This window comes from Phalaenopsis equestris, unplaced genomic scaffold (assembly GCF_001263595.1).
Source record: "Phalaenopsis equestris unplaced genomic scaffold, ASM126359v1 Scaffold232585, whole genome shotgun sequence".
NCBI classification, from domain to species: Eukaryota; Viridiplantae; Streptophyta; class Magnoliopsida; order Asparagales; family Orchidaceae; genus Phalaenopsis; species Phalaenopsis equestris.
This window is the reverse complement of record NW_018250549.1, coordinates 46,359-71,373: the sequence shown is the minus strand read 5'-3', so window position 1 is coordinate 71,373 and position 25,015 is coordinate 46,359. Positions and strand designations below refer to the sequence as shown.

The 25,015-nt window shown below is 35.8% G+C and overlaps 1 protein-coding gene across 2 annotated transcripts in view; it reads left to right on the top strand.

The window, feature by feature from the left end:
- The window catches only part of LOC110038341 (protein LNK2), a 43,979-nt gene that overhangs the window by 17,086 nt on the left and 1,878 nt on the right, over positions 1-25,015 (top strand). Inside the window, exons 2-4 of one of the 2 annotated variants that reach the window (XM_020743144.1) lie at positions 10,388-10,950; positions 11,034-11,133; positions 11,223-11,324. In XM_020743144.1, the coding sequence (XP_020598803.1) occupies positions 10,388-10,950; positions 11,034-11,133; positions 11,223-11,324 (765 nt within the window). Of the gene's footprint in view, positions 1-10,387; positions 10,951-11,033; positions 11,140-11,222; positions 11,325-25,015 lie in introns of both variants that reach the window. The other variant, XM_020743143.1, reaches the window with a different exon arrangement.

Below are 25,015 nucleotides of genomic sequence, written 5' to 3'. Positions count from 1 at the left end.
CCTCTTCCGAAGTATCAGTCTGATGATGTGGTAGAGCTAAAGCAGAAGGATTACCAACCGTAGTACCCACAATAGGTTCTAGTATATGTGAAATATGAGTTGCCCCTATATCGGATACTTCCTAAAGAAGTGGAGCTACGAGACTCTCCTGATTATCAGTCTGAACACTATCATTTGTAGGTAATTGTCTCTCAGTATTATTTTCTATGGGGTTTGAAGGTGCCAGTATCACATCACTCGCAGTAGCAGTAACAACAGTGTCATGGGTGGTTTTCTCGGGGGCAACAGACACCTTCTATCTGGTAGTTTCCTCCCCAAGTGAAACTACAGTGGGGTTAAACCCATCCTCATTCACTTGAATCTTAGATTTCAAATTTGGATGAAACTTATGACATTTATCAAGAACATGACCAAACATCTTACAGTGGGTACAATATAGGGGTCTGTGCTCCATGATGATTTGTTATCAGTAATCATTATGAGTTGTGCCCAGCCAGACTTCAGTAATATCAGGTAAAGTAATATCCCTTTCCACAAATATTCTGACTACCGAGGGTCTGATTAGGTTGAAAGTAGGTAGATCGAGCTTCAAAGGATCCCCAAGGATGACCCAAATAGAGTAAAGAACCTGATGGTGAAAAAAATGCAGCTTGAGACCATGTAAACTAAACCATACCGGTACAGTGGAAGTTTTATAATTTGGGTCGAATTGAGGAGACCACTTGAGTAACTTCATTGATTTGTCTGTGATATTAAGATATTTCTTGGAGAAAATTTGGGTGTAGTCTTCAGCCACTGTTAGTTGAATCAACATATCTCTAATCCATGAGTCACACTTTTCACTTGCCCATTAGCTTGAGAGCAACACCCTTTCTGATAACATCCATTGGTGGGTGTCCCTACTGAAACTTTTCAATAAGAGCAAACTTGAATTTTTCCGCGAGGGTTGAAAATTCTGAGTCAGAGAAAAAGATTGTTGCTTTTCCACCTTTCCTACTTTCCTTCTTAACAAAAGGGCAATCATCTGTACCATCGCGACATTCCTTATAGCTTGAGAAGAATACCACCGCGGACTACACCAGAGGGTTGCCCACCACGTGGGCAAAGGAGGTCTTTGCCGGTTCAGCCAAAGATGAAGGAAATGTCATCAGAGCAAAGCGTTGAACTGCAGCTTTCACCTGCAGCGACAAACAGAGTTGCTTTCGGGTCGGAGAGAAGCACGGGCATACACAAACAAAGAAGTGTCAAAACAAAGGAAAGAAATTATCAGGCGCAGAAAGGGCGCAGCGTTGAAAGAAGATGCACGCCGACGCAGAGGATGCCGATGCAGACGGCGGTGAAACAGGATATATATATATATATACACACCCATATTTTTTTCCGATAGGTTTTGCTTTGCTAGGGTTTACTCTGGTCGCGACATGGCAACTCGTGTAGCCCTCGATACTATTACACCGATAGAGAACGTATCATGTTCGTCGCTTCGTCATGCTCGAAGAAGGGTAGAGGTTCGTGTCGAAGCAGTTTCGTCGCCTCTTACAGAAGATGGGGAGGGGTTGCGTCGTTGCAGGTTCGCCGTCCTCCTCCGCACAAACTTCAGCCACGACTTCTCCCTGCAACAGCGGCTCAATTCGATTGCTTCGATTTTATGTCCCACACAACTTTTCTTCTTTGACACTCAGCTAGGACACGATCGAAGCTCCTCCTTCACCTTCCTCCCCAACTCTGCTCGATAGTAGCACAATCCTCTGCTCTAGAATTCGGCTTCAACTCTTTATTTCTTTGTCTGTTTTTTCACTACTGCTTCGATGGCCACCATTCCTCCCTTAAATCAGTACCTAGGTAAAAATTTTTTTGTTGAGGCGCTTGGTAAGTTTCTAGACTCTTACAAGATTGTCGATCTTGTGGTGTTTCCTCAAATCTATCATGATTCTCTTAAAAGGAAAGTTGACTGTCCATTTGTTAAGAGGATTTATTTTTTCAGACCTCAAAGTCTCTACTTTGATTGAAAAATGCAAATTCACATTCATTAGGAAATTTAATTTGTGGAATTCCAAAATGAAGGTTATTCACAAAGCTTTTGAGGATCTCAAACTACTTGTAGGACACAATGGAAGGTGGGTCTCTTTGATGGGAGACATGTGATGATACAATTGACTACAACGAAGACTATGCTAGGATTTTCTACAAGAAATACGGCACCAATGACGGAAAAACTATGAGGTTGCTCAAGTGTTCTCTTGAATTTGATCCAAACCAAGAACCACCTACAGTATCAATCTAGTTTAAGTTACCTTAAGAAAACTAGACCTTATGCCAGCAATTCCTTGAGATTTATAGCAGCCACGCCATTTGATGATACATTATTTAAAGTAATTGTACTTATTTTATTTTGTAAATCAAACTTTAACAAACTTTTAGAATAAGCTTCAGAAATCATAGCTCTACTATGTGGAGGATTTAAGTCATTAAAGCTAATGGTCCTAGAATGTAGCTTTTAATGAGAACTAATATAATGACAATAAGACACATCTAGACAATCATTTGACTTGATGTCTAGGAATCACTAGTAAGTGATTCTGCCAACTAATTTTAAATTTTATTTAAGTTGCTCTTTCTCAATTTCGTAGACTTTTACACATTCTTCCTTGATAGCAAATCTACAAATTTTATGGTAATTAAGATTTATTGATTTCATCAAAATATTAAATCATTGAAGTTCAATAGTCACGAATGTGTATTAGTGAATAATAATCATTTTACCCACAATATATTTTATTCTGCTACGATCATAGAATGATAAAATACAAAATAGAAATAAACTCAGTTTCTTCAATATTCTCAACTATTGGGTCAAAAAGTTTTCTTATTTTCATTACCAATAATTCTGTTGTAGTGATTGACTTAAAAATATCTACTCATTTGAGATATAGTGCCTGTTTTTTGTTTCACATATGACTTCACACAATAATTACATTTCTATTTTTGTATAATATTTTCCTTTTTAGTGATTGATATTTCAGTGAATGTTGTCATGCCTCTGACTATTGTCTCTTAGTATTGTTTTCCTTTATGGAAGTTTTTTCACCTACATTTTCGATTTGGGTGGTTCATACATCACTAACAATATTAGGTTCACTTGAACTACCATTAGATTTGCTTTGAGATACACTTTCCATTGACTTTAAAAATTTACAACATTAAGTTAATAAACATTATAACTGTAAATACAAAGTGAAAAATATGAAAAATGTTTCATATCTTTTCAATAAAGCGCTAATAATAGTTAAAAAAAGGACCCAAAAAAATATGTACCACCTACAAATGTAAAGACTTTAAAAGAAGCTTCATCATATTTCAGACCAAAACACAAATGGTTAAAAAATTCGAACCACAGTACAAGAGGGACTCAATCTAGAATGAAATTAATATCACAACATATTAAGAACATGTTCCCTAAACAAGATAAGTTGAAGTGTACCAAAGCTATTAAAAAAGATTTGTCGATAGCCTGTATGACAGGATTTTCTATTTAGCAGAAGAAGTAATTCCTAAGAAGAAAAAAACAGCAAGACGAAGTTGAAATCCATTCTAGTCCAACACCAACTTCATTATGCACTTGAATATATTTAAATTTCTATCTATTGATAATGCGAGGACTTGTATAAAAAAGAAAATCATAAACATACAATCATCATTAGGTTGAGTCTTGATTGAGGATTTTGAAAAACAGCATAGCTTAATTATAAAACTCCATAAAATAGAAAAGTAAATGAAAAAAAATGAAGTAAAATATATGTATCCGAAAATCACAAGAATTAAGATCAAATGCCACCATCAAGGCATCAAGTGTAGTATTTATAACTGTAACTACTCGAACATACAAGTCAATGGAGCATACCTAAAATTTAGAGAACAACTTATCTTACAAATTGAACTTTAGCTTTCTATGCTTCCAAATGTTTGAGGATGGTCCGTCAAATTGAACTTTATATAGTACATTGCTCAATATATCCAAGAATCATAGATAATGGTAACAACCACTAACCAAACATATTAAAAGATAATGCTAAGAACCACAGCCCCAACATATCAAATAAAAATGTTTAACACCACTCAATATATCCAAGAATCATAGAACTGTGTAGCATTGAAAATCAATCATTAGAGCCATGTACATGACATATGAATATAGGACTGCACATCACTGTCCAACATAAATGATGTATTGACATACATGCTTCATATCATTACAAGAAGCATCCCCCGAACATTATGTCAAGACTATCAAAATTTGTTAGCATTATATTTATTTCTTGGATGATTTTCTTTTACATACTTAGCACTTGAAACATTGCTAACTAATATTTTGTTAACTGTGAACTAATTTGTGAGTGCATAATTGCTCATGTACTACTTTCTATCAATAAATCAACAGATGTTACAAGTAGTGTTTAGTTTAAATAAGATTAGTAAATCCTGTTGATCTGGATTTATGAAATCTTGAAAGGGTTAACCCCTGAAAATTGTTTAGTATGTTAATAAATAAATCCTAATAAATCTGGTGTCAGCTTTGGGTTGATTTATCTTTCCCTAGGATTCAGTTTCTCTAAATATGGTGAATCCCTCTTCTAATGGGATTTACTAAATCTAGAATTTAAGGCAAAATGATGGGAAAACAAGATTTAAGAATTTCCAGGGTTTACAGATGCGTCTTTTGCCATTTGGCGGGATCTAGCATAAATCCCTTATAAATTCTGCTTAAAACTAGCTACCAAACAACCCCTAAACGTTTATTGCTTGAGCAAGAACTACACTTAGAATAGAGAACATAGAAAAAATTGTGCTGTGAATAAAAACCCAAAAAGGTTCTTCAGTCTCTCACAGAAAAAACCACAGTAGGTAAGAACTGCACCCTAGCCAAACCAGAAAACATAGAAAAAATAGAAACCCTAAATTTCTTTTCAAATTAAAAAAAAAAAACTGTTGATAACCGTGAATAGTGATCACTATGACATTCAATAGAAGAAAAATAAAAAGAATACTATGAGTTAGGGTTACCAAGTCAAATATTACTCATTACACACAAAACAATTGCACGATACCGCTGTTGACGGTTGAACACTTGAACCCCCACTGGAGAGTGAGGAGTGAGATATGAGAGGGGAGAGGTAGAGAGGAAGAGGAAGATAGCAAAAACCTCCTTTGCGATGGGCGGGAGAGGAAGAGTCGAAGAGAGAGCGAGACAAACATAGACTAAGAAGCGAAATGGTGAAATTTTGGTATTCGAGCGACACTGAATTGGGAAATAAAAAAAAAATGAATATAGGATATGACTTATAGGTATTCGTAATTTGCGATTCACTTTTCATGATTCACCGTCTATCTCGATTAATTTATAAATTGATTTGATCCTGATTCAAGGATAGATCGAAATAATTTGGCTTTTAGCTCGACTATAATATTTCGAGTCGATTTCGATCCTAGCTAAATTTTGATTCAATTTACGAGCGATTTACGATCTTCGAGCCAATTTCATAGTCCTATATGCAATTTCAAGTCTTTTTAAATGATGGTTCCAAAGGAATTGCAAAAGCTGAAAAGTCAGTTGCAGGAACTAATAGATAAGAATATTATCAGGCCAAAAAATTCATATTGGAGTGCTCTAGTATTGTTTGTTAAGAAGAAAGAAGAATCCATGCGACAATGTATTGTTATATAGAGTTGACCAAGGTGACAATCAAGAATAAATATCCATTGTCAAGGATCAATGATCTATTTGATCGGTTAGAATGTGCTACTATATTTTCCCATCAAGGCATCATTTATTCAGATTCAAGGAGGCATATATTCTTAAGACAACTTTTGGAATTAGGTATGATCATTATGAATTCTTAGTTGTCTTTTGACATAATCAATGCTTCTGTTATATTTATGGACACACTTAATTAAATTTTCAATTCTTATGTGGATCAGTTTGCTAAATGCCAAGCATTTGAAATTACGATTGGATTCGTTGAGGTAGAATCAACTATATGTAAAATTGCCAAAATATGAATTTTTTTATGTATTGCATTATTGGGGAATATTATCAGCGGACAAGGAATCTTGGTGAATCCTCAAAAGGTAAAAGCAATTGTGGAATGATTTGCTTCAAAGAATGTTTCAAAGGTATGTTGTTTTTTCAGTTTGATCGGATATGATTATAGAAGGTTTGTTAAAGGATTTTCCTAGATAACTATGCAGTTGTCCAAGCTGATGAGTAAAAATATTAAACGTGTGTGGAATATAGAATGTGAGCCAATTTTTAAGAATTGAAGAAATATTTGATCATTGCTCAAGTGCTAGTTATTCCATCAGTAACAAAAAAGATTTCAAATTTGTAGTGAAACATCATTGTGAGGCTGGATTGTCTTAATGCAAAATAAAAAGGTGATAGCCTATGTATCTAGACAGGTGAAACCACATGAGAAGAACTATCTGACGCATGATCTTATGCTAATTGTTATTGTCTTTGCTCTCAAAATTTGGTGACATTACTTTTATGGTGTAAAGTTCGAAGTCTTTACCGATCATTAAAGTTTGAAGTTCATTTTCACACAAAATGAGTTGAATCTAAGGCAAACGAGATGATTAGAGTTGATTAAAGACCATGAACTGAATATACAATATTGTTCTGACAAAGCAAATGTTGGTGTCGACGCTTTGAGCCGTAAATTCACATGTAGTGCAAGCTGGATCATTACTCAAGAGTTGAATTTAATTAAAGAAATTGATGTCTTACAGTTGAAAGTTAGAATTCTAGGTGATATTGGATATCTTGATCAGCTGATCCTACAACCAACTTTGATAGATAGAATGAAGGCAACTCAGAAAGTTAGCAAATATCTAGATCTCCTGAAATAACTTCAATCAGGAAAGAGTTTGGATATGGTTTTTAATGAAGATAATGTTATAAAAAACAAGTTGCAGTTATGGATGCCTGCTGATTTTGATTTGAAATAGGAAATATTAAATGAAGCTTTTCGCTTAGGGTACACAATTCATTTAAACAACATAAATTTACAAGAATTTGAAATTGATGTTCTGATGGCTAGGTTTGATGAAGGATGTTGCTGAATCTGCCTAAATGTAAAAATTGCCATATTATAAAGCTTTTGCATCAAAAACCTAGCGGATTGCAACAACATTGGATATAACGGAATGAATATGAGAAGAAATTATTATGATTTTTGTTATAGAATTTCCTGATCCAGACAGGGTCAGGCCAGCATTTGGGCTATTATTAATAGGTTAACAAATTCAGTTCATTTTTTACCAATTAGAGAGAGATTCAATTAAAAAGTTAGATTATATATAAAAAAGATATCATACTACACGGAATTCCAGAAATTATTATTCTGACAGAGATGGAAGATTCACGTCCAAGTTGTGGAAATACATTCCACGAGACTTGGATACACAATTGCATTTTAGCTTAACATTTTATCCACAATTTGATGGACAATCAGAAATGACAATTCAGGCATTGAAAGATTACTTTAGGCTTTGTATTCTCAACTATATAAGCAGTTGAGAAGATCACATTTGAATGATTGAATTCGTCTACAATAACAGTTATTGATCTAATATTCAAATGACTCCTTATGAAGTACTTTATGACAGAAAATACAAAACTCCATTAAGTTGGGTTTGAGTGGGTAAACGTTAATTGTTAGGTCTTGAGTTAGTTGATGAAGATACATAAAAATTTGTTATGCTCCAAGTTATCGACAGCATTGATCATCAAAAGGATACCCCTGAAGATGTCACTATCCTCACAGACAATATGTCAATCATTCAGCCTCCACACAATGTTGTAGTTTCCTCATCTTTGGAACCTCTTTTCGCGGAGGCGAGGGAGACATTTCAGACTTCACCTGCCCTAGAACCTATCATTGATGTTATGGATGACAATATTACTAATACTTCTCTACTTCTTCATCAGGTCGAGCAAGATGTTAATGTTACTCAGGCTCATGGGGTTCATGATGTGCAACAGTCAACACCTATCCGACCACCTTTGGACCAATCCAATCATCATATGAGAAATGATATGTTTACACATCCAGATGGAAGAAGAAAAATGGAGACCTACTTGAGCTCAGGAATTTGATGGATGATACTTTGATTAGTTCGGGTAATGGTACGCACCTCACCAATTTATTAGCCGACTCCCTTCTGAGAACTCGAGGCAGAAATCAGACTAAACAAAACCATCCCTAGCTTTTTGCTCGTGTTGGTGGCTTTTGATTTTTTTGATCTTATATATATCTTTTCTTTTTTAGGATTGTGTGTGTGTAGTATCATGTGAGTTGAGTACCTTCTTTGGAATAATTGCTTCTGGAATTCTAGCTTTTAAACAGCAAAATTTATACAACAACTTTTGAACTTATTCCAATCACGCACTGAACTTATTTCCTAACCCATTATGATATTCTAGTAACAAGAATAGTGTGAGTGATGTCCTCAATCACACAAATGCGTCAGTACTAACATGAAATGCAATCTTCTAATTTACACAGATGCAATAGAGTCAAACCATTTAATTTTACGTGAAAATAATAAAAAATATTTGATTTATAAATTTATAAAATATCTACTACAAATTAAGATTTTTTCTACAAAATAAAATTTTCGTTTCATACGTTACCTCAAAAATACTTTATTTTATAACAATTATGAGACAAAAAATTGATCATAGAATTTAATATGATTTTTACTTGGTCTCCATTTTATCTTTTTTTATTTTTGGCTAAAACAATCAAATGATCTAGTGAGCTATGAGGCTCAACAAGATAAACAAATCTAACACAAAACTCAAATACTTAAAAACAACTAGCATCATGCAAATTATAAAATTTAAAATAATTGACAATTATATTACTATAATGTACAAGATTTAACTTTGATTAAACAAGGATTTACATTAATAGAAAAATTGCAATAAAATTGCATATGTTTTTTTTTTCACTACATTATGTTAGTCAATGATCAAATTATTCGCACATTATTTAATTACATAAAATTAATATTTTTGCTTAATCCTTTTTTTGAATTTGAATATCATTTTAGTTTCAGAATGTGTCATGTAGTTATCTAGGTTTAATGGCCATTATAAGGTAATAAGTTGTATACACACTACATAACATGAAATATAAACTTAGCTAGAAAATTAAATCATGAAGTACATTAGAGCATAGGTAAAACCTCCCTTCATATTGCTATTAAACTAGATTGAGCGTCTTTTTACTCCATAGGAGATGCTTTTGCTCAATCTGTGTAGGTTTTATAAACTTGTGATTGTCCACTTATCTCCCATAGCATGACATTACATTAGCTCATCATATTTTCATCATTAAACATTTAAATAAATATGCAATTCATTTTTGAACTATACTCATTAATTGTATATATAAATGAGTAATTTTCAAGTACTGGATACATTCATTTAAAAGTGTTATCGATTAACAAAATATTTGTATAATAATAATACATCTTATTGAGAGCTTGCCTTATCAAAATTTATGTGTGGTAATTTACACCTGCGTATTAAACTATAAACATGCTTTTTACTATATGAGGAATTTCTAATACATTTCACTCATTAGTCTAATTTAAATGTAGATGGCATTTAAAAGATTTTAAAAATTATTTTCTATATTAGAATTTTCATTTATTACTCTAATAATGATACTCGATATCAAATCAAATACCCCAAAACTTCTTTCATTTTGTAAACAACTAAGAAATAAACAAAATTTTCTATTCCGAAATTTCAACTCATGCCAGATCGATTCAACCTCAAAGTAGACTTTTACCTCCAAATAACTTATCATGCATGTCACTATGCTTATTGATGTTAAATCTAAGTAATTGTATTGAAAATATTACCAAAAAAAAAAAAACGGTGAAATTCTTAGCTCAAAGCCTGAGGCTCTTCGTCTCCTTTTCTTCTCTTCCTCCTATTTGCTTTATGTTTTTCCTTTAAACAACCCACCACTCTTTGTTTCATGGCTGCAACTCCAGGAAACGGTTAATGGAGGAATGCAATTAGTGTTCAAGTTTAAATTTAAACATATGTCATAATATATATTATAATGTCTTTAAACTTAATATCAGAGCTAGTGCATCCACAATAAATGGAAAAAAGAAAACGCTGCTGCAGTAATACATGAACAGTAATTAATGCCCAGGAATAATTCTTGATTATTTTTGTATAAGTTAAATGTTTGGAGCATAATCCTTTTAGGGCATTTTTCATTGACACCTTGCAAAAATCTTAGTTTTGCAGCTTTAATGTCATAACACTGTATTATCTAATACCAAAAATTTTATGCTTGTCCAGGTTGGTGATGCATTTTGGGGTGAGCAAAAAGAAATAGAAGACCATATAGTGCCCCAACCTAAGGAACATGATGGAAATAGTTTCAGCAAGTTTGAAAGGTGTAGCAGGAACCAGAGGTGCGAAGATGATTGTGGAACAAAAAACAATTTTCTCGTTTGTAACGTGAAAAATGGCTCCAGTAGTAACACAAATCAGGAATTCAACGATGCAAGCATTGATATGGATTCATGGCCTGATTTGCCTAACTTAGGCATGGCATTTGGTGGATGCTTCAATGATGAAATTGCTCAAGATTCTGTTGTAACTGGATTGGTGACTCACCTTGCTGATACCGTCGATCTGAAATCTATGGGGGGTTTTATGGAAGAATACAAACACTCTGGTGGAATTCTTCGTGACAAGGCCTCGCCATCTTTAAGCCGAACATCTATTCTCTTGAGTAGCAATGAGATGCAGCTGGATGGTGAGCCTGATTTTTTTGGGAATGATGAAAATGAAAACGACAATTTTATGGACTATGATTGGGCCATTGAAGACTTTGGTGATCTTGATAAGATGTTTAGGTAATGATTTCCTCAACTTATTTTCATAAAATTTCATGAATTTTTTTTTTAACCTATTGTTCAAATTTTTTATGATTTGACAGAAACCATGATTCAATATTTGGAAATGAAATGATTGCCAACCCTGATACCTTTCTCAATGCATCTGCAGAGTTAATTAGCTGCACTTCCCAATCTATTCCGGTGCCTGTATGTTTTCAGAATAGTAGTGTTTAGTCTGTAAAAGAATTTTTGTGGTACAATAATGAGGATTCTTTTCATTTGGCATACAGGATATTCCAATATCCAGAGAACAAGATTGGGAAGAAGGCTATTCCTCTCATCATTTAGGTGAACATTCTAATGTAGAAGTGAACCATTTGAAGAAGGGGAAGGTAAGTTTCTCTGTAAAATTCTTCTTTTTGAGGTTTACTGTTCATCTCATTCTTATATGTTGACAGTGAATCTTCTCAAATTTGCAGCCAGATGTTATTCGAGATGAATTTTTAACCTCTTTTCATTTGCATGTCTCTTAAATTTGACAGAATTTTGTAGCTTCAATAGGAAAAAATATATATGGTATGAGCTATGCATCCATATCATTTATTATTGGAATATAGGTAGTTCATAGTGGTCTAACGTTGCATTTAATCACAATGGTCTTTTTTTTAAATGCCTGTTGGATTTTGATTGCTTTTCAAGTTTTTATGATCTGCTAATGCAAAATTAACTGAGTAAGTTTAGTAAATCTTCGCATTAACAACCATGACTGAAAATAGCTAAACATCATATATATATATATATATATATATAAGATCTTTTTCCTTAAACCATTCTTACCATCTCATCAACTTCAACGCCGATTTAACATAAGAGAATGATTAATTATCAACTATGCTTAATTTGAATTATGGAATTCTTCAAACATCTAATTCTCTCATTCGGTTCATTCGGCTTTGACATCGCTCTTCATCTTATGATTGGAAGCTCCAAACAAATTAGATAGGCGTCAGCCGAGATACAAACCCATGTGGATACAAATTTTTTAAAGTTCGTAAGAGTAATAGAACATGCAAATTGAAATAAATAATTGAATTGTATCTGTATTCAGTTAGTTTGTTAGAGTTTTTTGCAACTAATTACAGCGGTTAAAGGGCAACTGCACTCTTGTAGAGTGATTAAAAATCATAGAAATAAAGATTCTAGCTGAAAAGCGAAGCTAAGAGATTATTTTTGTTGTACTTTAATTTCTTTCCTTTTCGATGGTGCTGTCTTAGAAATTATTTAATTTCCTTTCTAATTATTTCTTATTTGTTGTATTTCCTAAACCGATACTGTGACTTCCAGTTTCGTGTGTTTTGGGCAACTAGAAATGCTTTTTTGGGAAGGGATCCAACATACGTGCATTTAATGCACCTTTTTCTTCCTGTGCTTATTGTAATTTCTCTGGTGCATTTTTGGTATTTAATTCAGTGACCAATCAGGGTTTATGTAAACCCTATAAGTGGCAAGAAAAGAGCAAGTTAAAATTTGCTTCTAAATCATACCTCATTTTTTACACATTCCAAAAATCATCAAAATCTTTTTTATCAAATACTATGCTTTATCCTGAACTTTTTTATATACAGAAATATATATTAATTTTCAAATATACAATAGATATTTAATTAATTTTTGGCTGTTTTATTAAAATCACTGGAGCAATTTATTGTAACAGTATAGCATTGCCGAGCCCACGTTCATAGGTATTCTTGATGAGACCGTGTGGTTGATAGGATTTTTTTCTAATACCATATTATGTTATATATGAATGTAGATAAAAACTTTAACTATGGTTATATAAATAACTCAAGTTATTAAGCATTCTCACTTTTTATTTTCATTTTCCTTTAACCTCTATCTCGTGAATTGCTGAGGTAGAGTTGAGAGTGATACTGGAGGAAAGCCCAAACCACCATGAAAAATACAATTTTTATTAATGGATTCAAAATGATACAAACGAGACTTGCAAACATGAAATAAACGACAACACATGTAAATAGTGAACAGCAATAACCAAGGTAGAAACAAGATGGAGGAAATAACACATGACAAAAACAACCCTTTCTAGATGGCGAGAAGTCTAGAGGTCATGAGTTGAGCATCGATCATGCTAGCAGTGGTTGTTGTGTCTCTGGAGGTGGAAAATTAGCAGTGGAAGTAGGGGCAGAAGATAGGAGGACTGCGGATAGTATTGACAGCAGCCAGAAGGGGGATTGCGTGGTCTGGACAGCAGCTGGAATGATGGGGAGCATCCTTAAAAGGGATGGTGTGATCTAGACAACAATCGGAATGCTAAGCAACAACCTTAAGAGGGATGGCGGGGTCTGAATAGTAGCAGAGAGGATGGTTTGAGGAAGCTGGAAGCCTAGCCAGAGGGTCTTGCAGAAGGATAAATGTATAGTACGGGACGAGCTATAGCTAGAGCACCCCCCAGACCTTTGGAGACAGTCATCACTTCAAACGAGTTATAGCCGGAGCACCTTCTTGTTGTCGGGTACAACCCTCGGAGTGAAAGAACGCCTCAAAGGAAGCACTCAGAAATCTATACTCATCAAAAACCGCTTCTTAAAGCACTCAACAACACATATATATAATGAAAATTTGTAAACAGAACAGGTAATGCTTCAAAAATGAAAAATAGAAAAGGCCTCATAGAATAGGTAAGAAATAAAATAGAAGAATTATGGAAGAGGAAAGGAATAGGGAGGGAAATAAAAAAGGAACAAGAGAAGAGTTGGGCCGTGGTACTATAGCAGCTACAGTACCACGTCCCAGGAAAGCTCCTCATTCCCCCAGGATTGGGGGAGCTTCGATCTCATTCATTTAATCTTTTAGGGCAGAAAGTTTTTGGTGGTGGTGGCTTGGGTGGGGGCGAGATGCTAGGGAACCCTAGGACAGGACTAGGGTTGGGATAACTCTAATACCAAATAATACCGGAGGAAGTCCAATCCACAATGAAAAGCAAAATTATTATTATTGAATTCAAAAGGATATAAATGGACTCTTGCGAAAATGAAACAAATGACAACACATGTAAAAAATAAACAACAATAATGAAGGCAAAAATAAGACAAAGGAAATAACACACGACAAAAACAACCCTCTCTAGATGATGAAAAGTCCAGAGGACTGGATGTGAGCGTCGGTCACGATGGTAGCGGGGTGGCTGCGGCTTTGGAGTTGGAAAACACGCGGTTGGATGTAGGGGCAGCAGGTAGGAGGGGTCGTTGAGAGACTAGATAGCAGTCGGAAGGGGGATGGTGTGGTCTGGACAGCAGCCAAAATGCTGGGCTGGAATTTTAAGTGGGATGATGTGATCTAGACAACAGTCGGAATGCTGGGCAGCACCCTGAAAATGAATGACGAGGTCTGGACAACAACAAATTGGATGGTTTGTGGCTACTGGATGCTGGGCCAGAGGGGGTTACGGAAGGATAAATGTCTTTTTAGGGTTGAGTGACAACCGGAGCACCACTCGGGCCCTTGGAGATGGTCACCACCTCGAACGAGTTACAGCCGAAGCACTTTCTCATCATCGATTACAACCTTCAGAGGGGAAGAATACTTCAAATTCAGCACTCAAAAATCTACGGTCTTCAAAAACTGCCTTCTAAAGCACTCAACAACACATGCATAATGGGAATTTGTAAATAAAATAGGCAATACTTAAGAAAAGAAAGAAATAGAAAAAACAGACATAGAATAGGTAATAAATAAAATAGGAGAATCATGGAAAAGGAAATGAAGAGGGAGGGCAACGAAAAATGAAAGGGGAGAAGGGTTGGGCGGTGGTACTGTGGCAGCTATAGTACCGCATCCGCGATATTGTAGCTGCTACTATGCCGCGACCAGGGGAAGCCCCCGCGTCAGAGACTTCAGAGTTCTCATATAGAAGTCAGGGAGGACAAAATTTTGAGGAAGAAGAGAAAAAATGAGGAATATGAGAAGAAAAGAAAGATAGAAAAAGGAACCGATGGAGAGAAGGGATGATGCATGAGCATTATTTTTCACTTCAATGGGTGGGAGCCTTGGATGTCCGTCTTGGGGCTATTTGGGATGACTTGAACTGGTTCGAATTAGGGTTTCTCAACCTTATTAGGTCGGCCATCTCCTTAGGCCTTATTTTTAATTGCTTTAATTAGGATTGAGGTTGTTTTGATAGTTTTTGTTTTGAACTGATTTTGGAGATTTTTTGTCTCATTATACGTTATTGGAGACTTGTTTCTCTGTTTTTTTCTGTACATGGAGTGTTTACTCTCTTTTAAGCAGTGTGATTGTAGTTGATTGAGGAAAGGTAATGGATCTTCTAGACTTTCGAATACCTTTGAATGTATGTCAATATCCTTTCCCTTGCTTGTTTACACACAAGACGTCGTTGTAGCCTCGCTGTTCCTCCTTAAATATCTTCATTTAAGTTTTTTTTGTGTTTAATCTCTTCTCACAATCATTCTAACCATTCTCTGGATCCTTGCACCATCTACGAACTCCTCATCAGTGTAAATAGGAAAAATAAAAAATGGAAGAAAAGTTAGATTTTGAGCTACATATTTGATTTTTCTATCCTTTTTAACAAATTGATTTGATTGGGAATATTATAGGCGTGGAAATGAAGGGAGGACATTTTTAGGTAAAAATATAATTTAGTGAAGTTTTGAATAGAATTGAAGTAAAATAGGAGTTTATTGTAAAAAATCTAAGTTTTTTGATTTTTTCATGTTGCATGATCTATGTTTTGAGGTGGGGGAAATCAGGGGAAATGATGAATAACATCTCGAAGGGAATTAAAAATTTTTAGTATGATAATTAATTGCTAAAAAATAAAGAGCAAGTCATCAATATGTCTAATGCTTTTAAACCACTCATATGTAAATCAAATTATTATGCAATTTTATTTAGAGTTCATTCATATTGAGCACATTTTATCCTATTAGCAAGCTTTAATTCATATGTAAATTATTATTTGTTCATTTTAAAATTCATAAGTTTTTATAGAATTGCATCAAAAAATACAATGTTGGATATAGCGCCAATTTGTGCTCTTAGTACATGCTAATATAGTTGATTGTTATTAGGCATTTTTGTATTAACTGGGGATGGATAGACAAATAACGTAATATATAAAGATAATCATGATAGGCGGACAACAATGATGTTGACTTGTGTAGTGGAAGATAAAAGTGTTTGGAGATGTGCTTCAGTAAAGAAATAAGTGAACTCTCGGTTTCTCATATTGAAGTTGAAATGGTCCAGTTAGTATAAAGGAGCCGTTAATAAATGGAATGTTGGAATGACCAAACATCATTAATGATTATTATGGTCAATGAGTTAGATAACAACCTAATGAATTAATCGATAGTCATATTAATTGTCTATCTATATAGGTTTTGATGGTATAATTTTGAGTGTTTATAGAAGATAGTTATATTCGATGTAAATAAAGGCTTTGGGTATGTATGATTTATATTTAAAATTTTTTAAAGCTTTATATTTTATTTGATGATTTTTTTATTTACGACTTTGTAATACTATTATTAATGAATATTGTAATAGTTAAATTGTAATTGTATGTTTGGTGATGGTTTATAATGAATAATTCTCTACTTACTCAATTTTGATGATATAAGTCATGATAAGTGTTTGTAAAAATTGAGTATCATTATAGTATTCTCTTCTGTTAGATCTCTCATTGATCAGCGGAGTTTGCTGCGATCAGACATAAAAAATGATTAAAGTGCATGTCTTAAGGCACACCTCACTATAAGAAGCCGATAAATCACCTCTTACACTTTAATGTTCTAAGTGAGACTAATGATCTTTTTTTGCTCAAGTTGTGTTAGGCATTTGAGGTGGCACATTAAATTATTACCTAAAAAGGTTAGGAAATCTTTCACTATATGTTATATCTAATGTTATTTTTATTCTGGCTCAAACCTGTTTAGTTAAGAGGCTGCTCGGTTTATTGAAAAAGTAATGCAGTGTAATATGAATGTAACACAAAAGTAAAGTATTTTATTTGAAATACTTTTGAGTTGTTTGATTCGCTGTCTGATAAATGTAAGATTTTATATTTTTTTGTTTGGTTTATGGTAGATTGAAAACAATATATTTTAATATAAGGTATTCTTGGTGGATAGCATTATGCGGCGACCGATAAAGAGTGGCAGCAGCTGGCGGTTGGCAGCGGTGGGCGAAAACTGCTAATAGTAATGGGCACCTTCGATGGGTGGCTGACAACAGGCGACATTGACATTAGTGGCAACAGGTGGGAGGCAGTGGACTGGCGGGAAGCAGGCGGGTACCGACATATGGGGATCTAGTGTTAATCAAGTTGAAGAAAGGTTTTTGGTGGGATCCTTTGGAAAGCTCAATCATAGGGTAGATGGACGTTCAGGATTCTCAAAAGGCTAAATGACAATGAATACAAGATGGACATGCCATGGATTACAACATTTCTGCAACTTTCAAAGTAGCACATTTGACTCTGTGCTACGAGGAATCAGAAGCTTCGACTTTAAAAGATGAAGTCCAAGCTCACTTAATCCTGGGAGGCCAATACGGTGGCACTTATGCCTAGCACAGGGGCGCCCAAACCCACGTGGGTGCGACAAATGCTGCACTCGAATGGCTCAGTTGCATGGTTCCCTCCTTACCCTCAGACTATATATAACTTATTTGTATTGTTTAGGTCTTTAGATTTCTTCTCTCAGCGTCTTTCTCCCTGCTAGTCTTGATTATCTCATCATATTCTTCCCTTCCATGCCTTGCCCTGCTTGGTGTCGCACTCTCCAACATTCCATTGGCCTGCTTCCGCCCCTTCCAAACCCACTTCGTTTTGCTATCAAAACCTCAACAACCCACCTGTTTGTTGTCTGGCTGCAAGACCACCTTTCCGCTGAGCCTTTCTATCATCTATCACTCTTTGTTTTCGTTATCGCGATATGCATCACACCACCTTCAATCCTCACCCTAAGGGGTTTTTGTGTTTGTGTCGTTGTTTTCTTATTTTCAACGTCTTTGTTTGTAATCCCCTTTGAATTTCAGTAATAAAATTATGATTTCGTTGTAGTTTGGTTTAACTTCGATATCATGTATATTCCTCGGTTGCTCCAACCAAAAAGAAATAAATGCTACTCTCTAATCTCTAAAAAATACAACTCCATAGTTATCACATTCTTTAAGAATCAATCTCACTGACACGGGAGCCACCTTAAGGAACTTTCTTTTTGCGACCAGTGTCGCAACTTTCACGACTTTCCTTACTATTTAGATAAGAGCCCACTCCAATTTACTCTAAGACTATTTATATGTTATTTTTTGTGTTTTAGGTTAGTTTTTAACTCAAATTTCTATCAGGACAACCTCAAATATTCACTTTTTTCATTTGTTAGCTGTATCCAAGGGTCGAGTGGTGCTCTGGTTGTATCTCATTCCCGCGGTGGTGATTTATCCTTCCTCAATTGCACCCCACTGCTCCATGTTGTCCTTCCCTGGTGCAGTCGCCTCTGGACAGCAGCTTTTGTTGTTTTTCACGCTATCTTCCTATTCTAACCCTTCTTGCTCGCTCCCCCAACCCAAATAGCTAGCCCTTGTTTTCCCGCATGACCTGCAGTACCCTGGCTTCGCCCATTCACTATTGTCATCCGGAAAACAATAAACCTGTTATTTTCCTATTGTCCCTTGGCTGTGCCTTGCCGCTCCGCTCACTGAGCTGGGAGTGGTTAAAGAAATGAATTCAAACACAGTCGACTTAGAAGAGAGTGAGGATACAAAGGTGGATCAGATTTTGACGGATGAGGAAGAAAAGCACATAACTCCAACTAAGGGCATAAGAGAGACTATAATAGAATTTACATTGGTGGTCCAAGATGGTCCTAAGTCAGTGGAACCGACACCAAAAACCAAACAACCTCAGATAAGAAAAATCCAGACCTTTTAGATAGTCTCCTTTTTGAGTTCTCTCTTCTGAGGGAGGTCTAATATGTCAAAAATAGGGCTCTGTTGTGCCATTTTGGGGAGATTACATGGAGTTATTCAAATGTTAGATTCAGTTCAGTGTTACACCCATCATTAAATGTTCATACATAAGGAATGAACCAAAGATTTTAAAATTGTCTTAGGAGCTTAGTGGGGAAGAAAATTCTCCAATAGGATCTAGGTCCTATAAAATAAGATGTTTCTCATGAGTGTTTCTAGTGAGAGTGGTGCTGCTAACCATAGATTTCATCCTATAGTTGATTCCTCCCCACATACATGTTTATCATATTAAGTCGAGTACGAGGATTGGAAGAAGCGAATTGTAAATTTGCTTGTTTGAGAGTGGGCTCTTGAATCTTGGTCCTTATGTAGCTCCTGCTCAAGTTGTGTCAAAAGTGGATGGTTACTTATTCTATCAAGATGTACTTTAGAATGACAATGCCTCCATGATTGACTTCTCGAGGCTTTCAACATTATCACTATTGTCAAGAAGGCTGACCTGACTATTACGAGGAGAAAAAAGATTCGATAGATAAGGTTGACGGGGTCCCCCAATCCCAGTAGACTGATATGGGAATGAATTGGAGATAATTCTTTTTTGGCAACCATTGTTATAGTGTTGTTATAGTGCTGCAAACTCTCACGAGCAAGGGACACTTGGACTGGTCCAGGAGGTACTGTCGACCATTCTTTTATGTGAATTTCCCTACTATTTAAAGCAGGGTCCACTCCTTTTTACCCTAAGACTATTTATATGTTATTTCTTGTATTTTATGTTAGTTTTTAGCTCCGATTTCTATCAGGACTGCCTTCGACAATCACTTTTTCCATTTGTGGTTGTATCCAAGGGTCAAGTGGTGCTCTGGCTATATCTAGCTCTCGAGGTTGTGATTTATACTTCCTCCATCGCACTTTGTATCTCGCTCTCGAGGTGGCGAGCAACTTTTATTGTTTTTCATTGCAATCTTCTCATTCCAACTTTTCTTGCTCGCTACCCCAACCTTGGACAGTGACTCCTTTTTGTCTTGCATTCCCTCCACTTCTACCCTTTGTTGTCGTCATTTGAAAAACATTAAACTTGTTGTTTTCCTATTGTCCCCTAACAGTTCCAGCTTTTCCTACCACGCCTTGCCTCTCTGCTCACCACCCCACCTACTGCCTTGCTGTCTGAGCCCTCCGCTTTGTTGCCAACGTGATTCCAATCCCTCATTTGGTTGTCCCAACCCCCTATCCCATTTCAACCACCTACCTTTGCTCCCAACCACCTAGCCGATCTCAACAACCTAAAGGTTGAGCCCTAATGTGAGTTCGTGTCATGTTTGTTATAATTTTCTTTTTAAGTGTGTGTGATTGTAACCGCCTATTTGATTTTATGTAATAATATATGGTCCCATTTAAACCACCTACCTTCGCTCCCCAACACATAGCTGTTCTTCACCACCTATAGTCTGAACCCTAACATGAGTTCGTGTCATGTTTGTTGTAATTTCCTTTTTAAGTGGGTGTTATTTTAACCGCCTATTTTCTTTGGTTGTAATAATGTATGCTTTTCTGTTGAGAATTGGACCTTATTTGTAAATTGTTTTAATACCCGATTTAAGCCCTTGTTATGATTGAACAAAATATGTTTTTGAACATTCTTTCTTTTTGGTAATAGAGCCCTAACCCTAGTAGGCGCTCGATGAATTGGAATTGTCTTACGGAGACCCCACAACTCGAGCTCGTTGGAGATGCCATCTACTGAATTTAGTGCTCGGATGTGAGGAAATCGCATAGGGAGCTAACTAGGACACGAACGATGGGATCGACTAGAGGCGTGAACCCTCTCGAACGTGATACATTCGTGATTAGAGCTAACTGGGAAGGCAACAACGGGATTGCTGCATGGACCCCATGATACAATCATGATTATATCTAATCAGGGAGGACACATTGTGATGACAGACTTGATAGGGTGGCCATGACGCAATACGTACATACGCAAAGTATCAAATTTGCATGTGATATGTGTGATCTAGAATTAGATCCTTATGATTGAAGATGTTAGAAAACTGAGATAATGCAAGAGGTAAAATATTGGAGCCTCTAAGAAAGATAGATCCTAATGTTTTGAAGGTTTTTGTCGGGGTCATCCAAGGAGCTAGCGTCTCGTACCTCAGCACTTGCTCCGATGCATGTGAAACTAGATCTCCATTTCATGGATCTGGAAATTGATAGACCGACCACACTTCTGAGTTGGTCACGTCAGAACGAGGCTTAGGGAAGAAACTAGAGGGATATCTAATGGGGTTAAGCTAAAAAGGGATATGTGGAGAATCACGCTCGCCTTAATCTATACTAGGCTACTCAACTTAATGGTTTCATCAATTATATTCTCAGTAAATGGCATTTTAAAGGCGAGGGACATCAAGGCAAAGTTGAAGAGGATTTATGATGCGATTGAGAATCATATAAGGTTGTTCCAGATTCAGCGGTAGATAGAAGCAGTTGTATAGGGTGATAGATTGATTTAGAAATATGCCATAGATCTGGAGCCATTGTGGGCAAATCTTGATCACTTCTCATCGATGCTAAGCTGTGGCGATTAAAAGTGAAACAATGTAGAGATCTTTATATAGATGATGACTATGCAGTTTCTTGCCTATCTGAACTCAACTTTTGATTGGAAGAGATCAATCCTCTTAGCTCAAGTGACCATCCTTTCACTGGATGAGATCATTGCTGCTATGATATAGGAGAGACGCGTGAAGCTATACTCTGACTTTAATTATATTTTCTGGCGCGCAAATCTGCTTTGGCTGCCTCGAGCTCAGGTATGACAGTTGTTTAAAGAGAGACTCAAAAGTGCTACAATTGTGGTGAAGTTGGGAATTTGAGCAAGACCAATCCTAAGCCACCTAAGGAGAGAGATAGGTGAATGTGGATATGTGGAGCCCATGATCGTGACTTTGGTGGTCAGAAAGGAGGAAAAGGAGGCTACCTGGCAAATCTGATGGTAGCTGGGGAGGGAGAGACGGGATTGGCTTTTAATAATGAGAATCATGAGTATCTGGAGTTGTTTAAAAGGAAATAGAAAGCATCAGAAGATGAGGCTGAGGATGTTTCTAATCAGTCGTCATCAACGGATAACATTGTCACTTTGCTCATTCTAATAAAAGTATTTGTGATACACATGCTCTCGCCTCTATTTCCACCATAGAATCATCACAATGGATAGTAAATTCTAAATCTTTTCAACACGTGACAAGTACTGTTAGAGACTTCTTCTTAGGCCCCCAACCAGAGCTAGAGAGCATTTAGACTACTGATGGTACAACACAACTTGTTGTTGGTAAGGGCATAGTGAGGGGTACCAATTATATGATTTTATTCAATATTTTGGTAAGCACATAGTGAGGGGTACCAATTATATGACTTTATTCAATATTTTACATATTTTTTTGTTTCAGTGAATCTCTTATTCATTATTGTCATTATTCTCCAACTAAAATGTGTTGTATCTTTTTGTATTTCTAAGGTGATCTTCCAAGGAAGAGACGAGCTAGACACTTACTACTGAAATGTGGCATAGGACTCTGATACTTGGACCGAGGGAACGGACTCAACTTTGACATCCATGATAGCGAGTTCTGGAGTAGGAGAATCTAGGAGTGTAGAGGATGTGTTGTTGCTACACCACAGACGCATGAGACACTCTTTTTTAGCTTATTAAGTCAATTTTTTACTTCATTGTATGAAAAGATAAATAAAGAAAAATTTTTTTGTGATGCTTGTGAGTTTGATAAGCTTACTAACTCTTATATTACTTTTGGGAATACGAGTTCTAATATTTTTTACTTGATATAATCTAATGTTTGGGGATTTTTTTCTATAAGTTCTATGAATAATTATCGATATTTTGTGACCTTTATCGATTGCTTTTTTCATGTCAGTTATATTTGATGAAAAATAAAGGTGATGTGTTTGCTTGTTTTAAAGACTTTTACAAAGCAATTTATACTTAATATGATACAATAGTAAAGGTATTGGGCTTTGACAATGAAACATAGTATACCAACAAAATATTTGATGAATATTTGTCAGCCAACATGTCCAAACACACTCGCCCCAAATAGAGTAGCAGAGAGGCAGAATAGACACCTTCTAGAGGTAGCTCAAAGAATGATGATCCTAATGAATATCTCAAAGCATTTATGGGGGCAGGTAGTTTGGTCAGCTGCTCAATTGATCAATAGGATTCCCTCTAGGTTGTTGGATTGGAAGTCTCCTTGTCAGATGTTGAAAGAAGATAATTGCGGGGTCCTTCTATTGAAGGTGCTTAGATGTTTTGTGAGGGAAGATGGATCCCAGAGCTATGAAATGTGTGTTCGTAGGTTATTCAACTATCCGAAATGGGTATGTCTACTGGAGTCCGATAGAGAAGAGACTGTGTGGGCATGAATGTATCATTTAGAAAATTTAAACAGTACTACACCCGGGAGGAGACCTTACCCTTCTGTGACTCACGAGATACTGGAGATATGAGCCAAGTCGGTGTGAGTTTCAATTTTGAGAGAGTAGTACATGTGATAGCGATGCCTTGTCCTGTTATGTAAGATGAACCAGTTGAGGAACCAAAAAATGAGGAGAGCGAACCTTGAGGTGATGGGATTCGGGTTGAAGGTGAGCTAAGGGTATATACATGGAGAATGAAACAAAATGAGGGAAAATTGCCTATAGTGCCACTTATGCCAGCAAGCCCCCCACCCTCGCCAACTCTTGAGACAGTAATATCATTCACCTCCTACTTAGAATCCCCAAGTGATATGATTCCTCCTAACCCCACAACTTTAAAAAGGATCTCTTGCAGCAATGCGGAATATTCTCCCGGTCGTTTTTGGTGGGAACATGACATTGCTAACTTTGTTTCATATTCTAACATATCACATTTACATGGAGCATTCATTACATCATTGAACACTCTCTATACCTAAGTGTTGGCAGGTTGCTAAAGAGTATTCCAAGTGGAAAGCGAATATACATGAGTTTAGATCTCTCGATAAAAATCAAACATGATAAAAATCAAACATGTGAGATAATGCCACTACCAGAGGAGTTGTATTTGTAAAATGTTGTAATACCCTATTTAAGCCCATGTTTTGAATGAATTGATTAGTTTTTTGAGCAATTTTTTCTTTTTCTTCCTATTGTGATTTGGCTTAACTCTGGTATCGCTTAATTTCTCAAATCTGAAATTCAGGGGGAGAACTTGACTGAATATCAAATTTGGGACTTTCTTCAAGACACTCAAATTGAATCATATCATTTCACTCAAACAACTAGACCTAATTTTTCCACTCAACTAGCTTCACAAGATTGAGGCTGCCCTTTAGCAGATGTAATTAGTTAATTTACAAACTAAATAATTAAGGTTTCTGCTCATACAATTCAGTTATTTATTTCAATTACATAGCGTTTAAGTCCAACTCAATTTGAAACAAAATTTATCATCCACATGGATTTGCGCTCTTTTGATTGTCGGGAAGCTTCATATCCAGTTGTCCATAATTTCTACTTCATTTTATGAGTATAATAAGATCAATCAACATTTTGAAGCAATTATAGTTCTTCAGTTGTGTAGCAATTTCAGCACATTGTGCGGAAAATTCCAATTGCTGTTATTTTTTCATTCAGTTTGGATGCTCTTGACTTCTAAGTGGATATGATAGCACTCGTTCATTGTTTGTATTGTTAGAAAAACCTTCGTTTTCAGCATTCATTCTAAGGATTGAATATGGGACTGCATTAATGTTATCTGATATAGATTGTAGAACAGGTTATTGCATAGAGCACCGGCTAGTTTTATCCTTATAGCCGTGAATGTTGGACCATTACATGCATCTATTCTTTCTAGATTTATTTGCTGCAAATAGCTCAAAAGTTTAAACAAAACCTCTCATTTCAAATGCAACCAATTTGTTGCATTTACTTTTCAGGGGCTTTGAGAAGTAAATGAATTAAAATTTGGGTTGATGTAGAGTATATTACAGCAGTTTTGCTGCAAATTAAGAACAAAATGCAATATTCCCTA